The sequence below is a fragment of the Camarhynchus parvulus genome, chromosome 10 (assembly GCF_901933205.1).
Source record: "Camarhynchus parvulus chromosome 10, STF_HiC, whole genome shotgun sequence".
Classification (NCBI taxonomy): Eukaryota; Metazoa; Chordata; class Aves; order Passeriformes; family Thraupidae; genus Camarhynchus; species Camarhynchus parvulus.
Window position 1 is genome coordinate 9,950,475 of NC_044580.1, and position 24,982 is coordinate 9,975,456.

The 24,982-nt window shown below is 39.2% G+C and overlaps 1 protein-coding gene across 2 annotated transcripts; it reads right to left on the reverse strand.

The window, feature by feature from the left end:
- Positions 1-202: 202 nt before the first annotated feature.
- On the reverse strand, positions 203-22,543 carry CEP152 (centrosomal protein 152). Of its 2 annotated transcripts, XM_030955625.1 has the most exons (27): positions 22,481-22,543; positions 21,263-21,385; positions 20,486-20,586; positions 20,212-20,278; positions 19,656-20,000; positions 19,004-19,172; positions 18,236-18,376; positions 16,754-16,893; positions 16,263-16,463; positions 14,717-14,864; positions 13,976-14,067; positions 12,987-13,150; positions 12,191-12,395; positions 11,326-11,418; positions 11,070-11,200; positions 10,768-10,896; positions 10,495-10,630; positions 9,564-9,743; positions 8,799-9,065; positions 8,224-8,337; positions 7,287-7,931; positions 5,743-5,917; positions 3,516-3,597; positions 3,325-3,431; positions 2,424-2,580; positions 2,038-2,141; positions 203-1,912 (listed from the first exon to the last, which is right to left on the reverse strand). In XM_030955625.1, the coding sequence occupies exons 2-27, from the start codon at positions 21,347-21,349 to the stop codon at positions 1,032-1,034; spliced, it is 5,061 nt and encodes a 1,686-aa protein (XP_030811485.1). In that variant the 5' UTR covers positions 21,350-21,385; positions 22,481-22,543; the 3' UTR covers positions 203-1,031. The 2 variants fall into 2 exon arrangements, with proteins under 2 accessions (XP_030811485.1, XP_030811486.1); XM_030955626.1 differs by lacking the exon at positions 8,799-9,065.
- Positions 22,544-24,982: the final 2,439 nt, after the last annotated feature.

Here is a 24,982-nt window from a genome sequence, read left to right on the forward strand (position 1 = left end):
CTTCAAATGTCACAGAACAATAGCAAGCAAAACCTTTTTGCTTAGAACTCCCATATTACTGTGGCTGTGAATTGCTGGCCCATAACTATGAATTGCAACAAGTGTGATTTAATCACCCCCTGCATAAGCAGCAGCAAAATCCTCTGCTTGTCACAGGATCACTGGAAATGAAATGCCATCCCAAGGAAAGGAAAGTCTAGGAAAAGATTATGTATTTTGCAATTCTCTTTAAAATTTGAGCAGGCCTTTACAATAGGAGATTTCTAAGCATGAGGAGGGCAAAGCACCACATCTTCAGTTTACCCTGATAACACAGTAATTAAGAAACACCTACAGGAATATGGTCATTCTAACTTAAGATACCTTTCTTATGCCCAGTATCAGCTATTTTTTGCTGTATCAAAGGGAAGAATAATTGAAACGTGATTTGTTATGATAATTTAATGAAAAAATGCAAGCATATTTGCTTTTGTTATGGGAACACAAACAGAGGGTTACAGGAGGTCCTTCAACATGGAAAAGTCAATTAAAATACTAACTTCAAACAGCTCTCATTATGCTCTGAAGGAATTTTGATAACCATTTTAAAAATGACCACAAGTTACAGTAGCTTGGTTTTAGATAAACACTGCACGCTAAATTGAATATAAAAATAGATTCTATTTAATAAATTTGTATCTAGTGCACTATAAACATTTATGAAAGTGTTATTACAAGGGTAAAGAAAAGTCTGCAGCAATATTTCAAGTAACTTGACAAAATTTGTTCATGTAACATTGATCATGAAATGGACACAGTAGGAAAGATTTTCCTCAATCATCACACTTTATTTAAACATCAAGTTAGTTTTTTTTCTTCAAATGAGGACTGCTGGTATTGGTTCAAGTTAGAGAGAGAGTGGGCTAATTAAAAAACACTATCCTGCTGAGACTGGGGATCCCATGCCATTTTTCTCCAAGCATTTGTTGCAGCATTTTCCTACATTTGAATCTGATGTTGCATTGAGATGTGGGACAGCTGAATTTGATTTGTCAAGAGTTGAGGAACGAAGTAAGCTCTGGGTTTGTTATCTGCTGGCCTCTACTGTAAACTTTTGTGCTGCTTTTTGTACTGAGAGTCTTGCCACTGCCACTAGAAATGCCTCTCCCAGAAGTAACATTTTCATCTGCAGGAGAAAATGACCTGAGGTGAGGAAACTCTTCACAGTACACAGTCTGTGCTTGAATATTAGTATTGGCTTTTTGTTGAGGATATAACAGAGGCATTTCACCACAATCCAGATACATGCTTCCATTCCCAGAACTCCATTCACTACTGCTTCCTTCATCTCTTTCTGGAGGGTCTTTAAAATCAAATTCTTGACTTCTCTTAGACTTAGTTTTCCATTTTCCACATGATTGGATAAGTTTATCCTCTTTCAAGCCTGTTCTTCCATTCTTGCTCTTAAGCACATGATGAGTTGGCCCAGAGCTGCTGTGGCCATTTGTAGCCCTGCATACTTGCATATTTTGCAGTGCTCCCTGACCAGCAAAGGAAGGAGCACCACCATTACTCACAGCACACAATTGTCCTTTGTCTGTATTTGCAACGGGGCCATATTTTTCTCTTCTTCCATCTTCATTTGGGTAACATCCTGGTAGAACACCTCTAGATGCACCATCCAGATTTTGAGAATTATTCCTGTTCTGAATACCTGAAGTCACTGTTTCACAAAGCACATGTTGAGTTTTGGTCTGTGTTGCATCAAACTGCTGTCTCAAGTCACGTGGAACACGTTGCTGGACAACTTTATCAGTGCCTTTTTCAGTACTGCTTTCACTACATGATTTGCTTTCCACATGGTGTGACCTAGTCTGAAGCACACAATCTCTCTTGGAGCACTCACCTCCAGGATCAGAATTTAAACGCAGAGCTAGGAGAGGAGGGAAAGAGATAGATAATTAAAGATAATGTTAATACTGGAAGAAAAGCATTTTCATTACTACATGCATTAAATCAGTATGCTCAAGAAGAGCAGGACCACAGAATCGAGCTCACCTGGGCGGGCAGATTTGCGCTGGGGAATGGGCCGAAGAGGCGTTTCCAGCCCTTTAGCCATCGTAGCAAGTTTACTGGCAGCATCCATTATTTTCTTCTCAGCTCTGTCAAGAATTGCAGAACATGTGGGGAAAAAAACACCAAAACCAAAACCAAGTTTAAGGGTAATTCAGCTCTACAGTTTACTTCAAGGCAATGTTACTAAGAGTCAGAGACTACTGACAGGACAGTGTGCCAGGCAGCTCAGCAGTGACCTGGCACCAACACGCACATGCTGTCAAGACTTCAGGCCAGGCACTGTTTGCTCCAAGATGGACAAACACCAGACTGAGATCTACACACCTCTTGCACAGCCAACAGCTATTTCCAAACATCCTTGAACTCACCCTTCATGTTTGCCATCATCAGTGAGCAGCTGCTGAAGGCATGTCAAGTAGTATTTGCGCATTTTCCGTGCTGTCTCTTGGCGCTCTCTTAAAACCTCCACTTTAATCATTTCAGCAGCTCGTTCCTTACTTTCACGGATATAACAAAGCATATCACCTACAAACACACTTCATTAGTACCAGTTTTCCCCCAGAGTGGGGAAGAAGCCAACACCACAAACTGGGATTGGGATTGTCTAGCAGACTTGGAACAAGGACATGGATTTACCTGCCAACATTCCACCAAATCCTTGTGCCAGTTGTTGCCTACTGGATGAATGTCAGGGCAAACCTCAGCAGGTCAATATGAAGCATCAGAAAGGATTTCAGTTCTCTGATTCTGCATCTTAAGCAGGCACAGGGATTTGGGAGGAACGTTGGCTGGTAAACATATGGGTCTAGAAACTTTTCAATGGCCATGCAGAAATTTTGGGACCTGCTACACTCAGGTAAGACCTGGTGCTACACTTAATCCTTTCTCCTCAGAGAGAAGGTTGCTGACTAAGCCAGAAGGCAGGATACAGCACAAGAGAAAAGCAGATTTTTCTCTCAGGACAAGCTGCAATCTAGGTAGTTTTTTTTTCTGGCGAAACAAGATCAGTACTCAAAGCACATTTTACCACATTAAAAGACATACAACAGTACAACAAAGCAAGGGTGGTAAAACAAGGCTTTGCCCATCACAATTACATGCTGAATTTAGGGTGACAATTCCATTTCTCACAGCCACTCTAGTAAGATGGAAAAATTTACTTCTCATGTGATTTGGTTGTCAGAGTCCTGTCCAAGCTGTCTGAAGGAAGAAGCAACAAAGGAATTTATTTTTCTCCACTAAATTTTTAACTAAGACTTTAGTACTTACACTTAATCTTGCTCAAAGCTTTGATGTAGTGAGCACGCATTTCTTCCAGACCTTTCACAGAGTCAGAGGATGCACAAGGTTTTGAGATGCCTTCCCTTGACAGTGACCTGAAATGTATACACATCACATTGCACAAAAAAAGCAACTTAGATCTTCCCAAAATAAGAAATCATCTTTATTTTTTTAAATACCTTGGTGGTGATCCCTGGTCTTTCAGTTTAGTCTTCATCTCGGAGTTTTGTGCAATTAGAGCTCCTGGAATCATCACATTTCCTATTTAAAAAAAAAAAAGAAAAAGAAAACTGAACCATAATTCACTGCATTTCTCTAAATCCAAGTTCAAGAGATATTTATGTAATAACTGCTGCCTCTGGTACAAGACCTCACTGTCACAAAGCATCATTAGCTGCAGTACAGCTGTGCAGTTAAAAGCAGACACACTTCAATAAAGTCTGAATATAAAAATCATCTCCTACGGTCATTAAATAAGCTTAAAGCCTTCATATGCCATTACTAACACTAAACTGAGATATCAAGTATACTTGGAGAGAAAGGAGAGGATAAAAAAATAACAAGGGTGGTTTTGACAAACATTGAAAAAGAATTAATTATTTGTGGGTTAGCAACTGGGCCTTTGAGATATAAAGACACAAGATAAAACTTGGTAGGTTTTGTCAGTTTATTGTGGTGAGGGGTTTTTCTTTCTGTTTGTTTGAGGTCAATAACCAAAACCCCAGTATCCACTGAAAATTAAAAGATCCTACAGATGAGAGAATCAAAGTTGTCTTTAGGTGACTATCAACCCTAACCATGGATTTGCTTTGACTTAACTTCATATTCCTTCACAGCAAGCTGAAGATGTTTGGGGGCCATCTCCAGCTCTCTTTTCAAGTCCTGGCACACAGCCTCTCTTTTTTCAAGCTCCTGGCAGCAGTGTTTGCAGCACAAATCTTCCTGAGACCCAAGGTTCCTTTTTGTACATTTCTGACTTGCAACAGTAACTGCTAAGTTATACATCAACATGGGACGAAAAAAAAAATCAAGCCCAACCTATTTTCAGTGTTCTACTTAGTCCTCACTGGAAAGAGGATATTTTAGCCCAATTAAACCAATCACAAGAGGCTGGTACCCTGTTCCAGAAGGTGCAGCAGCATCTATCAACTCATACAGCCCTTACAGCCTCAATGCACTTCCATCAGTGATGATCTGATTGCTTCAGTCAGCAAAAACACTTGCAGGTTAAATGCTTTAAAAAAAATTTTTTAGTGTATTTTTTTTTAAAATAACAACAGCCAAGCAGGGTCTTTTGAAGTCAGCTGAAGGAAACTGTCGCAGCTGGAAAGCCTCACACACGTCTGAGCCTGGTTAAGGGATACACAAAGACTGGGCTCCTTCCAGGCCAGCGCTGGCTGCTCCCCACAGCCAGGCCAGGGCACTCTAGAGGCAGGAGCACTGCAGTGCTGCTATTGTTCTGTGTTAATAGACCACTCTCATGTTGGTGCTGAAGGAATTCAAGCCACACTACAGGCACAGAGCCAAAAACTCTCTCGGGTTTTGTTGCTTTATGTTTTTCAGTTGCGTAAGATCTCAAACTAAACAGAAAGCCCCAGGGATATCTGTCCCTCCCATGAAGCTTTTCCCATCTACACTGGCTCCAGTTTTGCCACAGTACACGTGACAGCTCTGGGAAGAGCTACAATACCAAACTACATACTAGGCTCAGGGAGTGGGGGGAAAACGAAGAAGGGGAAAAATAAAAAAAAAAAAAGAGAAACACCACCCAGGGATTCACACTTTTTTCAACTACATTCTTGACCAAAAGAACCAGAGAAGACTACCATGCCAGGTCAAGCAAGTTCTTGACACAATAGTATCTTTTACATGAATGCAGAATTCCTTGTCTTGTGTACTGCCAAGAGCAAGCAGTACAATTCAATCTTCAAAACTCCAATCTAGTACTACCCTTTTACAAGACCTAGTTTAGACCATACCCTGCATATCATGGCTAACACTGCCTTGCATGTGAACTGTTATATACTCCAAAGGTTGTGCTGCTAACTGTCCCCAAAGAACACACACACCTCTAGCAGATGAGACAGCTATTTCCTTCCTCCTGAAGAATGGCTTTAAAAAGCAGAAAGCTACTAGCTATTTGATAAAATGAAACCTCAAAGCCAGCATGAAATCAGTAAACTGGAGACCAGTACCATTTGTTGCAGTTTGTGACTTTAACTTAGCTTATGCAATATTAAACCACCTTACAGTCAGAAGAACTGTATCTTCCTCTATCACCCAAATATTTACTAATTAACTAACTTTGCATTGGGGTCATCAATAGGACATTGAATATTAAAGACTGCTACTAACAAGCTCAATTTGATGATATGCAATCTGTCAGATTAAGAGCAAACCCAATACCTTTGTCTGTTCCAGCTTCCTGCAAGGGTGTCTGTCTTCTCAGTCTCCTTTGTGCTTCTGCTTGGTGTCCAGCATTGCACACAGGGGGCCTTGCCACATCCCCAGTGTTTCCTGCACCATGTTGTGGGTAAGGGTACGATTCTTTATTTGCATTACTCACTAGCTCTTCATATTTCTGCAATTGAAAAACACTTCCTGTAAACACAACACAGCAAAAAAAGCGTTCCACACCACAACCAATCCTAGTCACCAAGTAGCTTTAGGAATTTTAACACAGGTACTTTAAACCTGCAGTAGAACCACAGATTACAAGTCAAATCATGAAGAAAACATCTATTCTATGATACAGAAGTTGTATTTAGCTTAAATCATTGCAACAGCAGTGCCTGAATATCTTGAGTATTATTTGGAAATGTCAGTAGCCCTTAACATTGCAGAACTATACCCTGTCTTTGAACAGCTGAAGATAACTTGCTTTTTAAAGAGAAAAGACATTACTAGGAAATTAAAAAGACTTCACTAGATAAGGTGGTTCAAGCCAACCAACGTTTTGAGATTTAAAGGCATATTAAACAGTTTACCAAGAGACATTCCATTTCCACTGCAGAAAGTGCATAAGACACAGGAAAAAATTATTCTCTTTATCATTGTGGATATGACTTGAGACATGAAAACCTTTCAGGCCCCCTTGCTGAACAGAAATATATTAACATTAAAGAAATGGTAACATCCTATCTTCTCTTGAAAAGCAAGATATTTTCTCTGTCCTATTCTCAGCTAATTCCCCAGCTACTAACTACTGGGTAGCAACGGCATTTCCGGTGGGATGCTTCCTACAACAAAACATCTGTTACAAGCATAAGCACTGCAAGAAGAGGAATCTCCTAAAACAACAGAAACAAGGGCTTTGGGACACAATTTGACTTAGCCCCAAACTCCTCTAGAAGAGGGTAAGACATCTTTCCTCATTTGGGCAGGCACACTGAAAAAGATTTCCTAGAGGCGCAATAAAATAGGCAAGACTCTTATTCCCAAAACAGAACTGACTGACAAACTGACCTACTGCAGGCAACTTGCAAAAAGGATTTTTAGTTCTTTATTTGTATAAAGAGGAGGAAAAAAAAGCATAACATGGTCCAAAATCACTGTCCAATCACCACTGCAAACTGGATTTTGCAGCTATGCAAAAATCTGAGGTGGGTTCTGTCATTACAGCCCAAAGAGATTACAAGTAGCCTTTAACAGGCTCCCAGCCTCAAGCAGGTGGATTAATCTCCTTAATTTACAAGTCTTTGCATAAATGACATTCCTAACCTGACCTTCTCTTCTTTAAAGACTGAAGATGTCAAAGCTACATCCTTTTCCTTTTCACTTGATAATGGTAGATTTAGTCTCCTTTTAGTTTTAGAGTACAGTTATCAATGAACACAAATGTTGGATTTTCTATTTTTCACAATTACATGGACATTTCATGGGAGAAAACAGCCCTGAGTGACTTCTCAAATCCTTTTCTGATTGGCAGTTAGAACTTACGGAAATATTACCTCTTTCCATTCTTGCTCTTTCTTTTCCAGAATTGTGCACACTGTGGTTCTATAGGCCTTTTGTAAACAAGCCTTCAATTTGCCTTGACTGGTTAATTGAACATGAGAATCAAAACCCTTGTCCTTCCAAGAATGTTTACTCTGTGTGCACTTGACCAGTTCTTCATGAATTTCACTCAACAAATACTCCAGCTCAAGCAGAGTCTTCTCCTCATACCGATTCATTTCATCCTGCAGCCTCTTGGCTTCCTGAGCCTCCCATTCCCACTGCTTTTGCTCTAGTAACATCTTTATTTCTGCCTCTTTCTGAATGGAGAGATCATTCTTCTGCTTTGCAAGGTCCTCCTTTGCTGTTGCAAGGACCTCTTTAATTCTGTTTCTATGATCATCTAAGAATGATTGGTAGTCTCTCTCATTTTGCTCTTGTATCTGCAGAATTTCTTCTTGCTTTTCTTTGTTCCACTGCACACGGGCTTTTGCTAGTTCTGCTTTGACAGCTGCAGGGATTTCCTCTTTCTTTAGCTCCAATTCCCTCCTCAGAGAAATTATCTTTTCTTCAAGTTCTTTAACTCTTAGTCCAGATGTCTCTGTACTTTCATATTCTTTCTTCCATTTCTCCTCAGCAGCTGAGAGAACCATGGCTAGCTGGCAAATAAACAACACAGTCATTAGAAACATATACACACATTCATAGATACACAAAATGTAACTCTGAGTCATCAAAAATCTATTGGAGATCTTTTCAATTTATGTAATAAAACTTAAACCTATATAGGCAAAAAAAAATGTATATATGTGGAGTGTGGAGCAGAGTATACAAGAAACATCTTTCCTTAGTGACTCCCTGTGCCTATGTCCGCATTCACTCCTCAGTAATATATGGGATTTGGAAGACTTAACTGTTTATCAACACACATATAGCAGTATTTTGGGCTACCTGCTCTGCTGTAGTCTTTTGGTGTTCCTTTTCCCATCTTTCTTGTTCTGTCTTTAGATTTAGTTTGTACTCTTGCAACCACTTGGCATGAGCTTGGGCTAAAGCTGCATCTACCTTTAAACAGATAAAAAACTTGCTTCAGTAGGTAGGTAGGTACACTGAATACATTTTTATTATTACTTTCATGTAACAGTGCAAGAACAGACTTCAGTTTGGATTGCCTACGTTTACAGAAATTAAAATAATTAGACCAGCAGCACTTCATGCATTTCTTGATGGAAAAATTATGCCAAACTTAAAAATACTATATTTAGTTTTAACAAAATGGCATAGAAACTAAGTCAGTATTGCTCAGTTCAGTTCAAAACTCCTGTGAAATTTAACAGTGTGAAAAACAAGCCACATGCTACAGTTTTTTCAGAACTTTTTTAAGAACTCTATTTCTAATATAGCAAATATCAATATTAAACTTAAGAGGAAGTTAGTGAAGAAGTCCATTTTCTTTTTTTTTAAGGTGACTTAGGTGGGCACAGCAGTTTCACAGACTCCAGGTAGATAGAACAATTATTTGTTACCTGGCTGGCAAGATTTTTACAGTATTTATTTTCCAGTTCTAATTGAAATTCTTTTAAGGCCTCTTCAGAGGTTTTATTTTCATTCAGAGCCTTCTGGATCTGCAGCCTCTGGTCTTCAACAGTCCCTTCTAACTCTTTAGTTGAAGCTTTATCCACAACTTGGTCAGTTTGGCAGCTGCAGTCATTACATTCAACTACAGTTCTTCTCACTTCTTCCAGCCTACTTTGCCATTCTCTTTCTAATTTGGCAAAGACTTGTTCTTTATTCTAAGGAAAAAAATATTTTTAAAAACATCTCCTCAGTGTCTAAATAAACAGATTTCACTGGTGTTTAGCAAATGAAACACTATTCATATCAATGATACTCCCTAACAGAAGAACAAAACCATGCACAGAGAGAGTTTGGCGCCTCATCAGAGCTTTCTTCTATGGGATAGGATACACAAAGGATTTCTGCATGATACCTGAGTGAAACAACAGAAAGTATAACCTTCACTCAAGCACCAAGGTGGAAAACTCCAGCATAGTACCAGCTGTGACATCCAGGGTATTTCTGTTTGTTATTTTGCAAGATCTAGGTTTTGGGTTTCTTTAAAAATATGAAACATATAATATCTAATGACTCCTTCAGAGCTTTAAAATGACAAATCCTTAACAGCCACTTCCAGTGGCAGAATAGCAGCACATAAAACTAAAGTTCTGTTTCTGAAAATAAACAGCAAAACAACAACAAAAAATTTTAATTCCCTGATCTAAGTTTCATACCTCCTTTTCTTCCTTTTCCCAGTGAACTTTGGCTAATGCAACTTCCTCTTGAACCTGCTGGTTTTTCTCTTCCAGCCACTGCTTCTTTGCTGCTATCATGGACCTGATGTGTTCCTCTTCAAGCTCAGTCCTCAGAAGTTTAAGGGAGAGTTCTTTTTCTTCTAGTAGCTGTTTCTTGAGCTAGACAAAAAATAAATAAATGAAGTATTCTCCAAGGCACAACTGCTCTGGTACAAAACTATGAGAATGCATGAGACACGTGATTAACTCTCTAGAGGCTGTGCACTGATCTTACTGATGACACCTAGACAAGAGATTTAACTCTCAAAAAAGGTGTTTTAAGATATTGTATCAGAGATTATTATAGGCTATTGCCATAAAGTAAGTTTTCATATCAAGCATCTTTACTCCCCTCATACTTTGAGCTGCACCTCTTTGCTGTACTTGCTAACCCAGACAGTTGATCTACTTCAATCATTGCACACTGACATCTTCAGACAAGCAAAGTTTTTAATCCAATCAGTCTAAATTCATTACTACTTTAAAAAAAACACAGTATTTTTAGATCAGTTTTATATAGGGAGAAGTAAACTTGTATCATCATTCAGGGTTTTTTGAAAATGTCTTATGATTGTAAAAGCTCATACTGCTCATACTCAGAATACTAAGCATCCCCAGAACTCAGAATTATGGAAGTTCACTACATGAAAACAAACAGCTTTTGGAAAGAGTTACTTGTACAGTATTTCAAAACCCAGAACACAATACCAGCTTAATTTAAAAACCAGTAAGTTATAAGTATGAGCTTTCTGATACAGCTGCATCTTTTCCAAGTAGGTTCTGCAAACATTTACAAAACTAAATACACTTATTAGTATTACATCTTGAAAACAGAGTGAAATATATGGTTTATAGGCAATTCCATCTGTACCTTCTCTTCCTTCAGCTGCTGCTCTTGTTGAAATTTCTGTCTTAAAGTAGTTTCCAAGGTTTCCTTCTCCTGACAAACTCCAATGTAACATTCCTTCACTGCAGTAATCTCTTTGTTCAGCTCTTCTATGTTATCCCTTCAAAGGACAGATTACTTATTATCAACTGGCCTCAGAGGACAGCAAGCCAGCTTTACAGTAAGTGTAACTAGCAGTGAAGGTCAGACAGGAAACATGAAAGTTTCAGTAAAAATGGAAATAATGCTAAGTCTTACTTTAACTGCGACACTGTCTCTTCAGAAGTTTGAAGAAGCAGCTGCTTTTCCACAGCAAACCTCTCCATCAGCTCCTTCTCAAAATGTGCTTTGGTGTCCTCATGATGTTGCTGATAAGTTCTTTCACACCTACAATTCCAAGAAATGAAAAATAACTACCTGATTTCAACTACTTAGGTTCAAGTTTTCTGTAAGAAAATATCTTTCTAAATTGACATCCTATTGTACCTGATAGCTGGAACAAGATTATGTGTGCAGGATGAAAATCCACAAATTAAACTAAACTAAGTTAACAAACTAACCTGTCAATGGCCTCTTGCTTATCATGATCAAACTCCTGAACCATCTTTCTCATCTGACAACAGAGGTCTTGATTTAAACTTTTCAGTTTTTCTTCATTTTCCTTCAGTTCTTCAATAGTTGAAGTATGGGCCTAGACAAACAAGGGTCAAGTAATATGGGGTGATAAGAACCTTTTCTAATCACAGGTTTTTATCACAGGGTGGGGGGTTTTTGTGATTTTTTTTTCTGTAGTGGTAAGCAGCATCTCTGTCTCACCTTAACTTCCTGTAGCAAAGCTTCATTAGCCTTTTTGAGTCTCAGAACTTCTTCCTTTAGATTTTCAGAAGCATCCTTCAAATTTGTGACAGGCTAAAAATAAATAAAATTAAGATGATATCTTTCAAGATATAAAGGATTTAGCAGTTAATGCGTTAAAAAGTTAAGAGTTGTTGAATAAAAATGGTAGTTAAAAAATAAATAATACAGGAAATTATTGCACTGCAAGATCACAGAATCACTGCTATTCTAGATGAATTCTTAAAGCTCAGTGTGATGAAGCTTTGCAGAAGCACACACTCAGTGTTGTGTTTGCAAGCTGAATGACAACAGTCATCCAACAGAGAGCACACTTCCCACATACATTGGATTCCTATCCCACATCCAGGTCTCCATGTACATATACTGCAACCCTGATCAATCCACAGAGGGAAGGCAATAATGGGGTGAAGAGAGATGCAATATCAAGGAGATTCCTTATTGATCAAACTACCTGTGAAGGCCCTCTGAAGGCAATCTGTTAAATGTTCTGGTTGTATAATCTAATGGTACTGTCAGTTCTCTTGCAGAAATTACAAGGTCCTTTTGGCTAAAGAAAACCATCTTTTTCCAATGAAATTTACTTCTAACATAAGTAGGGCAGACACTAGGCACTCTCAAGTATGTAAGTCATCATTTTAGGACTCACTTAATAATGCATAGGCTGCCCAGGTTCTGCTCCAGTTGTTTTCTTTTCAAACAGAGATACAAAACCAGAGTTGCTATGAATACTCAGCTATGCATAAATTTCTTCTCATAAGCAGCTTTGGTTTTGTTCACCAAAACCATGAATACTTGACTTTTAAAGAAGTGTAAAAGAACAAACCTCTGCATCACTTGATGCTTTTTCTGTTTTCAACTGCTTGTATTCCTCTAGTGTCTTCTGGCAATCCTTAAGACTATTTTGTAGTTGAGTAATCTGGTTTCTCTTCATTTTATTACTGCTCAATAAACGTTCCAGCTCAGCTTTTAATTCTACAATCATTTCATCTTTAGAGAGTTCTTTATCCATGTCTCTGTTCTGTATTGCACTATCAGGAAAGACATAACCAGTATTTAAAAGCCAAAACACATTTAGCTGAAAGGCAGCAGTAGCAAAGAGAAGAGTAACTAATGCTACCAGAAATACCAGGATGTCTACGATGTAATAGTAAAAAGCATAAGAGAACATGAATATCAAAGCTTTTCCATCAAGTTGCAATTAATTTACAAAGAACTTGTTAATTCAGCTGTTTCCTCAAAAGATTCATTCTCACACAACGTGAAGAGTTTTGAAGCAACTGCACTGGTTGATGTAAAAGACAGCTTTAGCTTTAAGCAACGGTGTGGAATCTTTGAGTAAGAAAAGTATCCGTGAACATAATTCAACAATTAAAGGAACAGCAATATAGTCTCTGTAAAATCTGACAACTTATTAAATAGCAACCAAGACTTATTAATTAGGCAACCAATTTATGGTATTAATACAGTTTCTGTTTCTCAGATTACCTGGCAATACAAGCAGTATTTCAAATATCTATCAAAAACCTATGTGTTGATCCAGTAGAACCCTCTTTTTACACATAACTTGCATGATTTCTTGAGGATTTAAAATTTTTCTTTCAACAAGAATTGCTCAATACCTGCAGAATTTTGGCTTCTTCCCTGTGATTTTTTTAATTCCCAGCTCTACATAGGAATCACCCAGGCTCGAAAGTCGCTCTCCACCTGCATCATTCAAAAATACTCCAAGCTTGGCAGCAGATTCATACAAAGCTATTTCTTCTTTCAGTTCCATTAATTCTTCCTGAAAGGAAGAGACAGAAAAAAAAATTACACCGACCAGAGAGACTCCAAGCCAACATATCAGGCCCATGAAAACTCTACCAAAGAAAATAAACATATGGAGCTCCTCCTTCTAAATATAGTTATATTTAGCTGCATTTAGTTGAATTGTCTAGCATCAATTTACTTATACTTTCACTTTTCATTTCTCATACCTCTAGCAAAGCACATATCAAAACTAAAAATTTGTTAAAATATACATGAAATAGTCCCTATTGTTCTTGTTACAGTCCATCTATGAAGTATTATTTCTTTTGCTCTTCTGCATTTCTGCTGTCCTTGTACAGCAAAATGGATGACAACAGAAAAGTACATACCTGGAGAAACAGCTATTACTCTAGTACTTAGTAGGATTCACAGTTTCCAAGACAACAGATTTAAATCAAACATATGAATTGGAAACACAGACTTCCACTGATGCTTTACAGAGGACTTTGTAGCATTCCCTTTTGCTGATAAAAGATAAATTTCAGAACATAGTATCTCCTCATTAAATTACAAGACTCCAAGCACACAGAATTTACATTCAATTTTTTTTCCAAAAGCAGGTTGGACAGAAGTATGATATCAGATTTGTGCCAATACAATTGCCCAACTGTGTTTTAATTGGTGGGGAGGGAGAAAGTCCAACATGCAACATTGGGAAAGGAAGTAGTCAAAGATGATGCATTTGTTTCCTCCAAAAATTTAAAGTGTTTCAACCACCAACCTCTTAGTAATAATTCCTCTCCCCCCACCATCAAATGAAAACATTTTATTCAAACATAAAATATTCAATAAAATTAACCTGCAAAGCCTTGTTCATGTTGTTGCTTATAATCTGTGCAGACTGAGCTTGTTGCAATTGAAACCGTAACTGATTTGTCTCCTGCATTGAGCCTATTGTAGGAAAGAAAAGGGAGAAAAAGAACAAGTCAGAAATATGCAGGGAAGTCTATGCAATCTGAAGATCTCTGTTAAAAATAGCAATGTTGATTCTGGCAATAGACATGACTGTTTCTATTTCCTTGGGCTTGCTAACAGCTACTCAACACATTACTATGAAAAGACTTCAACGTGTGAAGGTGGGCAAAAGTCAAACACACAAACTGCAAAACATTTCACAATCTATTTCTATGATACAGGTTGCCAAAAATCAGCCTCCACTCCCAAAACAATTCTTCTCACTAGGACTTGAATTCAGAATGGCAATTCAAGTCAAGCACCTTAATACAAAATTAAGTAACTTGCATCCAAACCCTGTTGTTTAGTATGAAACAAGGTTTACACATATGCAGCACAAAATACATAAGAAAACTTTAATCACTGTTGTTTGGGGTTTGGAGATGATGTTTACTTTTATTTCTGTTTGGTTTTTACATCCTAGTCTAGAATGAACTTTAAGTCTGACTAATCCACTACATAGGAAACAGTCTAGAACACAATTAGCTTGATGTTGATTCCACTTCCATAGAAACATCAATTTCATATTTAGAAAAAATGAAGATATTTCTGCAAGGAAAGGTAATAGTATGAGTAAAAGGCTGACCTGTTTGCAGTAAATTTGCACATTGCTTCTGGCTTTCTTCTAGGCTTCTCGTCAGGCGATTTATTATTTCAGTTTTTTCACATTTGGTTTCTTCCAACAATTTTTCAAGTTGCTTAACGTGGTCTCCTAGATTTTTGCAAAGCTCTTTCTAGGAAGAGAGTATTTTTACTTGTTTTACAAACATTTAACCATCTAGAACTGTTTCACATACAGAAAAATTCAATATATACAGGATAAAGGAGAAAAATAAATCACATACTTAAAGGGGTAGAGGACGGTTAAATCAATCACAGATCAAACACTATCTTTGGCTGACAAGTGACCTCCTACAGCATCAAAGTTCAGTTTTCACTGGGAGGCAGTAATTGTACTCATATATAAACATACATGGATGACAATCATTTAGTATTTCCTAGAGCAGTTACTTTTCAGCACATCAGATTATCTCCTGTAATTACTCACATACACTTAGTCTATTGTGGAAAAAAATCAAACCTTCACATGATATCAAGCCAGTTAATTTTAACTGAGCCCAAGCCAAGCTAGCAAGTGCCAATACTCTGGAAAAGAGGAACTGTAGTTTCTTTTTCACAGGATATACAAAGTAGATATTTATATGGCATTACTTAGTTGCCTACACAGACCTGGGAGGCACAGAGCTTTGTATCTACACTTTTTGACTTTTCTATCTTCTCTCAAAAAACAGATCTCCCTCTTTGCATACCCCAAAAATGCTACCATATATTTTACAGTAGAGACAAAGTTGTATAAGCTTTGTTGTTGTACTAACAGACAAAAATTCAGCAGTGCATTTTGTTTAGAAGCAAGTACCAGTCACCTTTCCAAGTATACAACCCAGCTATTTCTATATGTTGAGACAAGAATTAGAGAAATTTAATTCTATTTTCTTTATGTGAAATAAGAGAAAAATTTATTAAGACCTGCCTGGAATACATTGCTTGAATATTTCTAATAGTGGAATGGATTCTTATGACATATCAAGCGGAATCATTTCAGTAATTTCTACAACCATGTAACACAATCTATATCAAACTCCATCTTAAAGACAGCCTTTTACCCCTTCTCTGTTTTTAAATCCTTACTTCTAAAATAAAGTCATTGTTGAATGGTTAGTCATCCTTCAGCATTTGGAGACCAAATCTTGGCAGACTGCTCAATAAAAAGTTTTTCTTGTTTTTTTCTTGCAAGAAAACATTATTTCTTAATTAGTCCTTTTCTTTCCCAGAGTTATTTGCAGAACTCCTTCAAAAAAAGATTGTGCACAGAAGGAAAGCTCAGGGGAGCAACTAAGACAATGAATTCTTGCCTCCTCTGCATCTGCTGTGTACAAATTTGAACTTACAGCTGCCTGCAGATGTTTATGAAAACATACCACACAGGCCTCATAATGTTGAGACTTTCCATTTTCTTAGCAGCTTCCAGAAGGAGTTATTAGAATTGTAGGTCAAGAAATGCAGTTTGGGAAACATGGGGAGCTCTACAGTGTCTCCAGTACAGTACTCAGCATCCTAAAATAATTTCTCACCTGCTCTCTGAGTGCAGATTGTGTAGTATCAAGTTTCTGCTCTAATAACAATACTTGCTGTTCATACTTCTGCTTGAGTGCAGAAATAATGGCCTCATGTTGTTCTCTGGCTCGCTGGAGGGCATCTGATCTCTGAAGTTCTAAGAGCTGCTTTTGCATGCTTTCCATGGCCACCTCTGCCACTTTGGATTGCTTCAGTATCTGTAGGAACAGTATGACAGCAGTTTCTAGTTTACATTTCACTGTTGCTCCAATATTCTGTACATCAGTTCATCTTTGTTTTGTGCAAAAGTTGCCTCAAGTCCTCAGATGATGCCTGTGTTTTCATACACAGTATTTTCAACCACTGAATCCTATCCATCCACCATGTATTTAGCTTTTGCAATGATCATGACCAGCATTTCAAGAGACTAGCACTTCTGTTTAATGCAAGTGCACCACAAATTGAACTGCAGAAGTCTCCCACAACAGCCTAAAAGTATTTACAGTACCTGCTCCTCATTGGTAGTAAGAGTCTGAATTTGAGTTTCAAGGGCCTTGATTTGGCCTTCAAGATGCATTTCCCGTTCCTTTCCATTCTGATAGAGTTTCTGAGACTCGTGAAGACTAAGAGCCAAACCATCCTTTTCATCTGAAGGAAGAGACATAATTGTGTGAGAACCATGGCCAGCCACCCAAGAGCTTCATGCAACACAACTGTTCAGTACCTGCTCTACAGAACCATTCACTCTGCCTTGTACTGTGGAAAACAACAGAAGACTGCACAAAAATACTCAGTCTCCATCCAGCACCCACTGTGTCCACCTGGCAGCAGGGAGCACTCCAATACACTGGTTCCAGGAGGGTCCTGAAGGTACAAGCTCCATCCTGGCAGCAGGAGGACCTCACATTGTGGCATTCACATTCTCTGAAAAATCCCTTTGCCCAGGATTTTTCTCCTGGGAAGCTGAGAAGCTTCAGAGAAAAGGGAAACAATTATTATGTCATTTGATTCTCCTGTGTTTTGCTCCTCTGGAATGTGGAGATTCTTTCCAGTGATTATTTCATTGGTTTCTGGTGTGAGTTGTTTTCATTCATTGGCCAATCAGGGCCAAGCTGTTTTCATTCATTGGCCAATCAGGACTCTGGAGAGTCAGGAGTTTTCATTATCTTTTAGCATTGAGTAAGTATCCCTTCTGTATTCTTTAGTATAGTTTAGTATCCATTAATATGATATAGTATCATAAAATAACAAATTAGCCTTCTGAGAACATGGAGTCAGATTCATCATTCCTTCCTGCCAGGAGGGTCCCTGCAAATAGAATATCACATCCTCCCTTACACCATCTAAAGGGAGACCCCTCTGGAGGAACAGTCAAGACATAGCCAAATGGTTGACAGTTGAACTTTTCTCTCTCCTTTGCTTCTTTTGCATTCCAAAAATGATAGTCTTAATTCTCTATGTTTAGTACTTTTTTTTTGTCTGTTCCTATAAGAAATGGGAAACTAAGACAATCAGATTTTGGTATTTTTGAAAGATATTTTCTCTACATACAGTCTATGAAATGGCCTGTTAAACCAGACACCACCAAAAAAAAAAAAAAAGTTCTTTTCATAGACATCCATTTCTCTTATTGGGGTTTGGGTGTTTTGGTGTCAACTTTTTTTCCCCCTCCCCTCAACTTTGAAAAGACTGCTTTGGCAGACTTCTCACTTTCCTGTACATCTGCGATGCCTGACACATGGGGACTCTGGAAAACAACAATGGTCTTGAAAATACAGTAAGAGTTAAGAAAGTTATGCAGTCAGGCACCAATCCAGAGATTTTTACTTAGAACAATGTTTGGGGGAAGAGGTTTAGTCACATATAGTACCAAATCAAGTTTATAAGTATAATAAATACCTTCAAAGACACTTTCTAAATTAATCAATCTCAGAATTTAAAAGTTGCTTGATGTTAATAAAATCTTAAGAATCAGCACAAAACCTTTTACCTTTGACCATTGAAAGCTGATGATTCAAATACCTAATCTGCTGTGCACTTTTTTCTAGCTTTTCATTAAGTTCTTCCAGTTGTCTTTCCCTTGCTTTATTTAGAACTTGAAGTTGAAGAATCTGCATGTTTTCTGAAGATTCTGCCAAATTTCAAACAGCATGCAGACAAGTCAGCACAGATATCAAGAAAGCCATTGCTGTAATTCCTACTCCAAAATATTTCTTATGGTGCAAAATCTTTTTTTTTTTAAATCCACATTTGATTTGCATCACTCAAATTGCTCTGGCAGCAATGGCTGAAGGATTGTGCAAACTGCATTTCCAACCTTACAGCAGGCCCAGATAAAAGTTTCCATGCTATGAACTCAGACTTGGGGCCACTACAAGTTTACAACATGTCTGAGAAAGCAGTTCAGCCATTTGAAGTGTACCTAACAGAAAAGCCCAATGTGGCATCACTCAGAGTGCACTTCCTAACGTACAGTGAGTAGTTATTTTCCAATTTTATGGAAGGAGGCAAAGTGACAACAAGGTTTGATATCAAGCCACCAGAAATAATTCAGTTTCATCAATCAAAACTACATTTTCAATACCCAAAACTCATATACCCTGAGCAAAAAGAGATCATTTTTAGATATAAAAGATTCCATACTTCAACATACTTTTAGTTGTCCTCTTACTGAAAAACTACTGAAATCAACATGTTCACTGATTTCCAGTGAACTTTTCACACAAGTTTATTTCAAGTCTAAGCACCAAACACTTACTTTCATCATTGCCCAAGAATTCATGTTGCAAACCCTCAAACACTTCATTTCTTCTGTTTCCTTCTTGGATTCCTGGAATATTTTGATGAATGCCATTTTGGTATGGTTTATAAGTCACTTTGTAAGATTCTGGTGACTGGCCATTAACAACATCAGATGCAACAAATTGCTGTTGTGACAATATATACATAAGAGGAAATAAATTAAAACTACAACTGTACTCTTGCTCAATGAAAAAATATTTTTCATTTTACAGGTTGACATTAAGAAGAGTTCTAGTAGCTCTTCATTTTCAGGCTACAATCCAGCACACCATTTAAGCATGACAGAATTCTTCACGAAAGCTTCCAGCTTAGAAAAAGCAGTGAAGTGTTAATTTAAATAGAGTAAGCACACACTTAAGTGAATCACATTCATTCTACCTCATGGAATTCTACCAAGGCAACAGGAGAAAGAGCAAAAATTATAACATGAACATATGAAAACTCAGTTACTAATGTCTCATTTTTTTTAAAAATAGGCTACAGAAGCCTCCCATCACTGTTTGAACTGATTGTAAGAGACTGAAGGCATGTAGAACTATTATTACCAATAGCTAAAGTCCTGTGAAAATTTTCCAAGAGACAGAAAAATGTGTCAGCTTCTAAAATACCTTAAGATGTTCCTTTGGATCATCTGAAAAATTTAATATTTTATTTTGCTGATTGTCAAATTCTGGTTTATGGCCATTTGTATAAGGCCTGAAGTTTTCAGGAAGATGATACACATTGTTCTCTTGGTAGCAGCTTGGAGAGTTAAATCCATCTCTACCAAGATACACATGATCTGGATCATCTTGGCCATCCTGGCCACAGTAATCTTCTTTAACATCATATAAATGTTTCTTCTCTTCATCATTATGTAGGCCATTCAAATTCTTCCCATGTTTTTCAACATGATCAGTTTGCTGGTCACACAAGAATTGTTCAGGGTACAGATTTTGTCCTTGTTCATAGCCCTATGAATGGATATGAGGTTTAGAATTGCTCTCTCAAAACTCAGATTTCACCCCACCCTCTTTTTCCTGAGGTTACCAGCCCTCAAGTTAGAAATACTTCAAATGAACACCAAAACACATCACCTACATGTATTTGTCTAACTAATTTAAACAATATTCAGCATGTTATTATGAACAAGCAGTAATTACATCCCTGCTCATACAAACTTACATTTGGAGGATCACTGATCAATGGATGATCCTTCCACCTTCCATCAAGCTTCCCAGGCTCATGTGACCTAGAGAGACACAAGTAGCTTAACTATGTACTAATAACTTCAGGGAAAAAATAAACCTTCTTTTCTTAAGGCACATCTAATTTACTGCAAATTGTTCTACAACTCCCCTTTTATTGGGATTACTTTTACACACCTCATCAACTCAGACTTTGCTCTATTCTTGAAAGCACAACATAAATAATAAAAAGATTGTGCCAAATGCCTTACTGGTCCTCAGTCTCCTGAATGCTACAGTCTGAGTAACTGGAGAGTTGGTCTCCACTGTCCTCCAGCATATCATGGGGAAGGTCTGTCAATAATTGTTGCAACTGAAATAGAACAAACAATATTCATTATAAGCTCTTCAGGAAAATTAAAACGAGTTCAGCCCAAAACCACTGGCAAAGTAGGTCACTTGCACAAAATCCTGGTTTTCTTCCTCCAAGGAGGAACTCACAACACTGGAATTCACAAAGAGACTTTTACCACAGAATACTTACTAGACTAGAGTACCAACCAAAGCATTTTTCTGCCAAACTCTTGTTAAGAACAGAACAGCATCAGAAAGAGGCAAGGGAAATGCCATCTAGTAGACATGTCCCAGGACAGACTAATTTCAAAGAATCATCTGCAAACTGATGATGCCAGGATTTCTCCTCTCTAATCTCCAGGCTAGAGAGGTAATGGACATTTAAAACATGCTCTGAGAAGACTGGATGGAAATCCAGATGAGAACTTGCCAGTCAGTATCACTACAGTCAAGAACTCATCACTGCAATGATTAGTGCTCTGCTCTGGACCAAGCAAGTGGACACAAACAGAGAAAAACACCACAACTGAAACACACCCGAACTTCACTTCTTATGCTTTTCAAGAGTGGCAGTCTGCACCCTCTTGTGCTCATAACAGACTCCATAAACCTTTTTCTTTGATTTTACATGCTTAAAAGATAGGAAGAAACTAAATTCACAAGCCTTTAGTTTAAGTTACTTAATTCTTTTTCACCTCTTGTTCTCTTGCATAATCTTCTTGGTCATAGTCTTCATCTTCATGTTGAGTTTGTAGAGCTCCACTATCAAAGTCAAGCGACATTGTTTTCTAATATTGATTTTGTGTATCCAGCAAAATCTACCACGGGACAGGAAAACATCACACGTGAGTAAAACACATGAGGAATCAAAAAGCATCACCCTCATCCCCTGAATTACTTAGCATGAAAACATAATTCCTCCAACAGTCACTGCACATTATTTGTTTCTCATATATCCAAGCCTATTCACTTCCAAGAATTTAGCATTTAAAACAAGGCTGACATAACATAATTTCTTAAGTTCACTTACAACCAGACATTATTTTCTGCAAGTTCTAGTACTGCACAGTATGTATATATGATGTGATACGTGATGATAGCAATGTCCACTTTTGAATTTTGCGTCATAGTCTTCTAGAGAATAATTACGTTTTGTATTAAAAACAGAAAGTACGCTGTTCCTTATTCATTTGCATAACAGCTCCAAAAGGAAAAATAGGAAAGGTATCACAGAAATCTGAAAAGCATCACATGCAATGCAGATTTCACTGCTTAAGAAGAATCTTGACCCCAAGGGCCAGTGACACTGAGCAGTGTGCTCACAGAAAGCTGCTGTGTATAAATGCTGGTCCAGGTTTGGTTACAAGATAAGTTACTCCCTGTTGAAGGGACACTTGTTTGGGCACACAGGTGTAGCACACAGTGAAGTCTTCACTTGGTATAATGTAACATTACAGGAGCATTATTTCCAAGTTAAAAGTCACTTCATCACGTTTAAAGGACCTTTTTGCCCACAGCTGTTCACGGATACTCTCCAACAGAGCTGCAGGAGGCCTCAAAACGCAGCCCCTGTCTCTGTGCCCTCCGGGACCCCTCTCACAGGAGGCTCTGAGGCTCCCGCTGCCCCCACACCGTAGAACCACCGGCCCTGTCCCCTTCCTTAAGGCCCTCCCCAGCCCCGGGAGCGAAGGCAGCCGGCCAAGAGAGCACAGCCGCCAGAGCCGCGGCCAGCCCCAGAGAGCCGCACCTGGACGGGCCGGGGGCAGTTCCAGGGGCACGGGGCGAGCTCGGCCGCCGCCACCTCAGTCCACTCAGACGGCGGCGCGGGGCGATGCTGCCGTTACCCAGCGCACCTCCCGCGGGGCCCGGCGCCGCGGACGGCGGCAAAGCGCGGCCCGAACAGCGGAACCCACCTGAGGCACCGTGACCACCCGCCCTCACAGCCACCACCGGGGCGGGCCCGCCGCGCTTCCTCATCACACCGGGCCCGCACCCGCCGCGATGATTGACAGCACCGGGCACCAACCCGCGGCCAGAACCGCCCCGAGCCGCGCTGATTGACAGTCCCGGACACCAACCGCGGCCAGAGCCCGCTCAGCCGCGCGGGAGGGCTGGCCCGCCCCCGCTGATTGTTTGAAAGCAGGCGCGCATGGTCGCGGGAACGCGTCTGGCGAGCTGATTGGCCGAGCAGACGACCAATAGCGGTGTGAGTTTTGTGGAGGGGCGGGGTCTCCGCGGGCGGGCAGCGGCGCCATCTCGCAGCGGGACGTGGCGGTCGCCTGGCAACGCGCGGCCGCGGGGTGACGTCACGAGCCCGCGAGCCGAGCCTCACGGCCGTGTGACGATGGCGCTGAGGGGATGCGGGGTCACCGCTCCTGCCCGAGCCCCTGCCCCAGGCAGCCTGCGCTTGGCTGCTCGGGAACCCGCCCTGCTTCCAGAGCTCTTTCTGTTTAAAAAATTAAAACCTCCTCAGAAGGAGCAGATTTACTGCGCAGAGTCGCAGGAAACAATTCTGACGGAGATTTGGTTCCGCTTGTATCAACCCCATCTGGTGCCTCGCCCTCAGCCCGGACAGCGGGAAAGGACCCCAGGGCAGAGACATTTGGGTCATTTGTTAGAGGATTTTTATTGATGAGAGCAAACACTTCATGTGTTTCAGTGAAATTTATAGAAGTTTGAAAAGGAACGAACAGGCTATGTCTAGTAAACGTGTGACATTATAGGCGAAATCAGCCATTTTTCCCAGAGGATTCTAATAACCATTCAAACAGAGATTAACCAATTCTCATAATTTTTACAGGCATTAAATGACTCAAACAAGAACAAAAAGCGTTTAAATTTGTCTGACAATTCATATTGAGTTTCTTAAGAACAATATTTTGGAAACTTTCCAAAATTCAGACAACTATTTTTCTTTTTAGCATGATTATTTCTAAGACTTCCACAGAGGAGCTGACAGTGTATTTTACATGAGACAGCTGGGCCACAGAGCAACATTAATAGCTTAAATGAAGGCATGTAAATGCTAGAAACCAAAAACTGAGAATGAATGTAGTATATTCTAGGAAAATGCATGGATTCGTTATCTTTGATTTTTATCTGTAATTAGTTGGATTATCTGCTTCCTCCCACATCAAAAGATATTGATATACTTCTTTATTGCTCTAGCACCCAATTATCTCCCTTTCCTTCCTTTTTACTTCACAGTTCAGCTTCAGATACGCAAAAAATACGCAGGAGCATCAGAACAAAGATCCAGGTCTTTTAAACATTTTACACTGGTGATATTCAATGAGAGACGCACACTGCATTATGCTGTGATATACATCACACACTGGCTCTGGCTGTCATTATTCACTGGTTAAGTGAAAACTGATGAAGTGAAAATAGTCCCTGAGTCAGCATCTTGACTGGCAAAGTCAAGAAACTTTGATCTCATACTATCACAGCTCCAAATGCTATTATTGAAGTCCTGAGTAAATTTGATTTGTACTAAAAATAGAGGTGGAGTTCTGCACATTTTCCTTCTATGACCTGTCATAAAACTCAGCTTCAATGCAAAAATCAAAACAGGTCTTTCTCTCCGCTTAACATGCCACAGAAGTAGCTGGGTTTGCTTCATTGCTTTCTCCATAGTCATATCAAGGACATTCTGAAGTTTGACAAGATGTGAGAATAGAAAGGACATTATGCAGGGGGTTGATATCCCAGTTACAGTTTCTTGCTGTGGTACAAAGCTCCAGCATGAACTCTTGCTGGAGGCCTTCACAGGTGAGCACCTTGCATAGGATAGAAAGGGCAGAAGTTTGGGCTGCTAGCCCTGAAGGCTCAGGGTATCAAAAATGCCAGACTATTAGCAAGGAAATCAACTCCTAAAGTTTTAAACCTTCTCACTGCTTCAGTATATGTAATTGGGTAGTTTAATCATATTATTATCAAAGAATGAAATGTATTTTTATGGCTATTAGCTGAGGATGAAAATAAAGATGTTTTCTAGTTGGCTCTAAGTGTGGTTCTTTACATTTTCCCTTCCAAGGAAGCTTGTCTTCCATAATTTTATAAGACCTCTCCTCTTGTTTTCTAGAGGAAAGAGTTCATACTACAGTGTTCCATTTACCACGAACACTGGCAAACAAACAATGTATTTTTTATGGTCAAGATTTCCAGCAACTGCTGAACTCCACAACAATTGTCTGCCTTAGGAACTGAGCCGATGGGCTGGGAGACAGAGAGAATTATGTCTGTTCATGCCAGAGAATATTGCTTGTCTCAAATGCACCATTTCCCTGAGGCCATCACCTGGACTACCAGTTCATTCCCCAAATCTCCCCTGCCTTTCTTCAGTCACTTATTAAATCACTGTTTCTTCAACAGGAAGCCAAATAAATCACTGTTCACTCTGAATATAGGATTGT

Excerpts from the sequence above, each read along its gene's own strand:
- CEP152 (XM_030955625.1), bottom strand. The coding sequence starts at position 21,349 with ATGTCGCTTGACTTTGATAGTGGAGCTCTACAAACTCAACATGAAGAT. Across the intron at positions 12,396-12,986 it reads AAGAAGCCAAAATTCTGCAG|TGCAATACAGAACAGAGACA; the intron begins GTATTGAGCAAT and ends CTTTCCTGATAG. Across the intron at positions 2,142-2,423 it reads GATGATGGCAAACATGAAGG|AGCTGAGAAGAAAATAATGG; the intron begins GTGAGTTCAAGG and ends AATTCTTGACAG.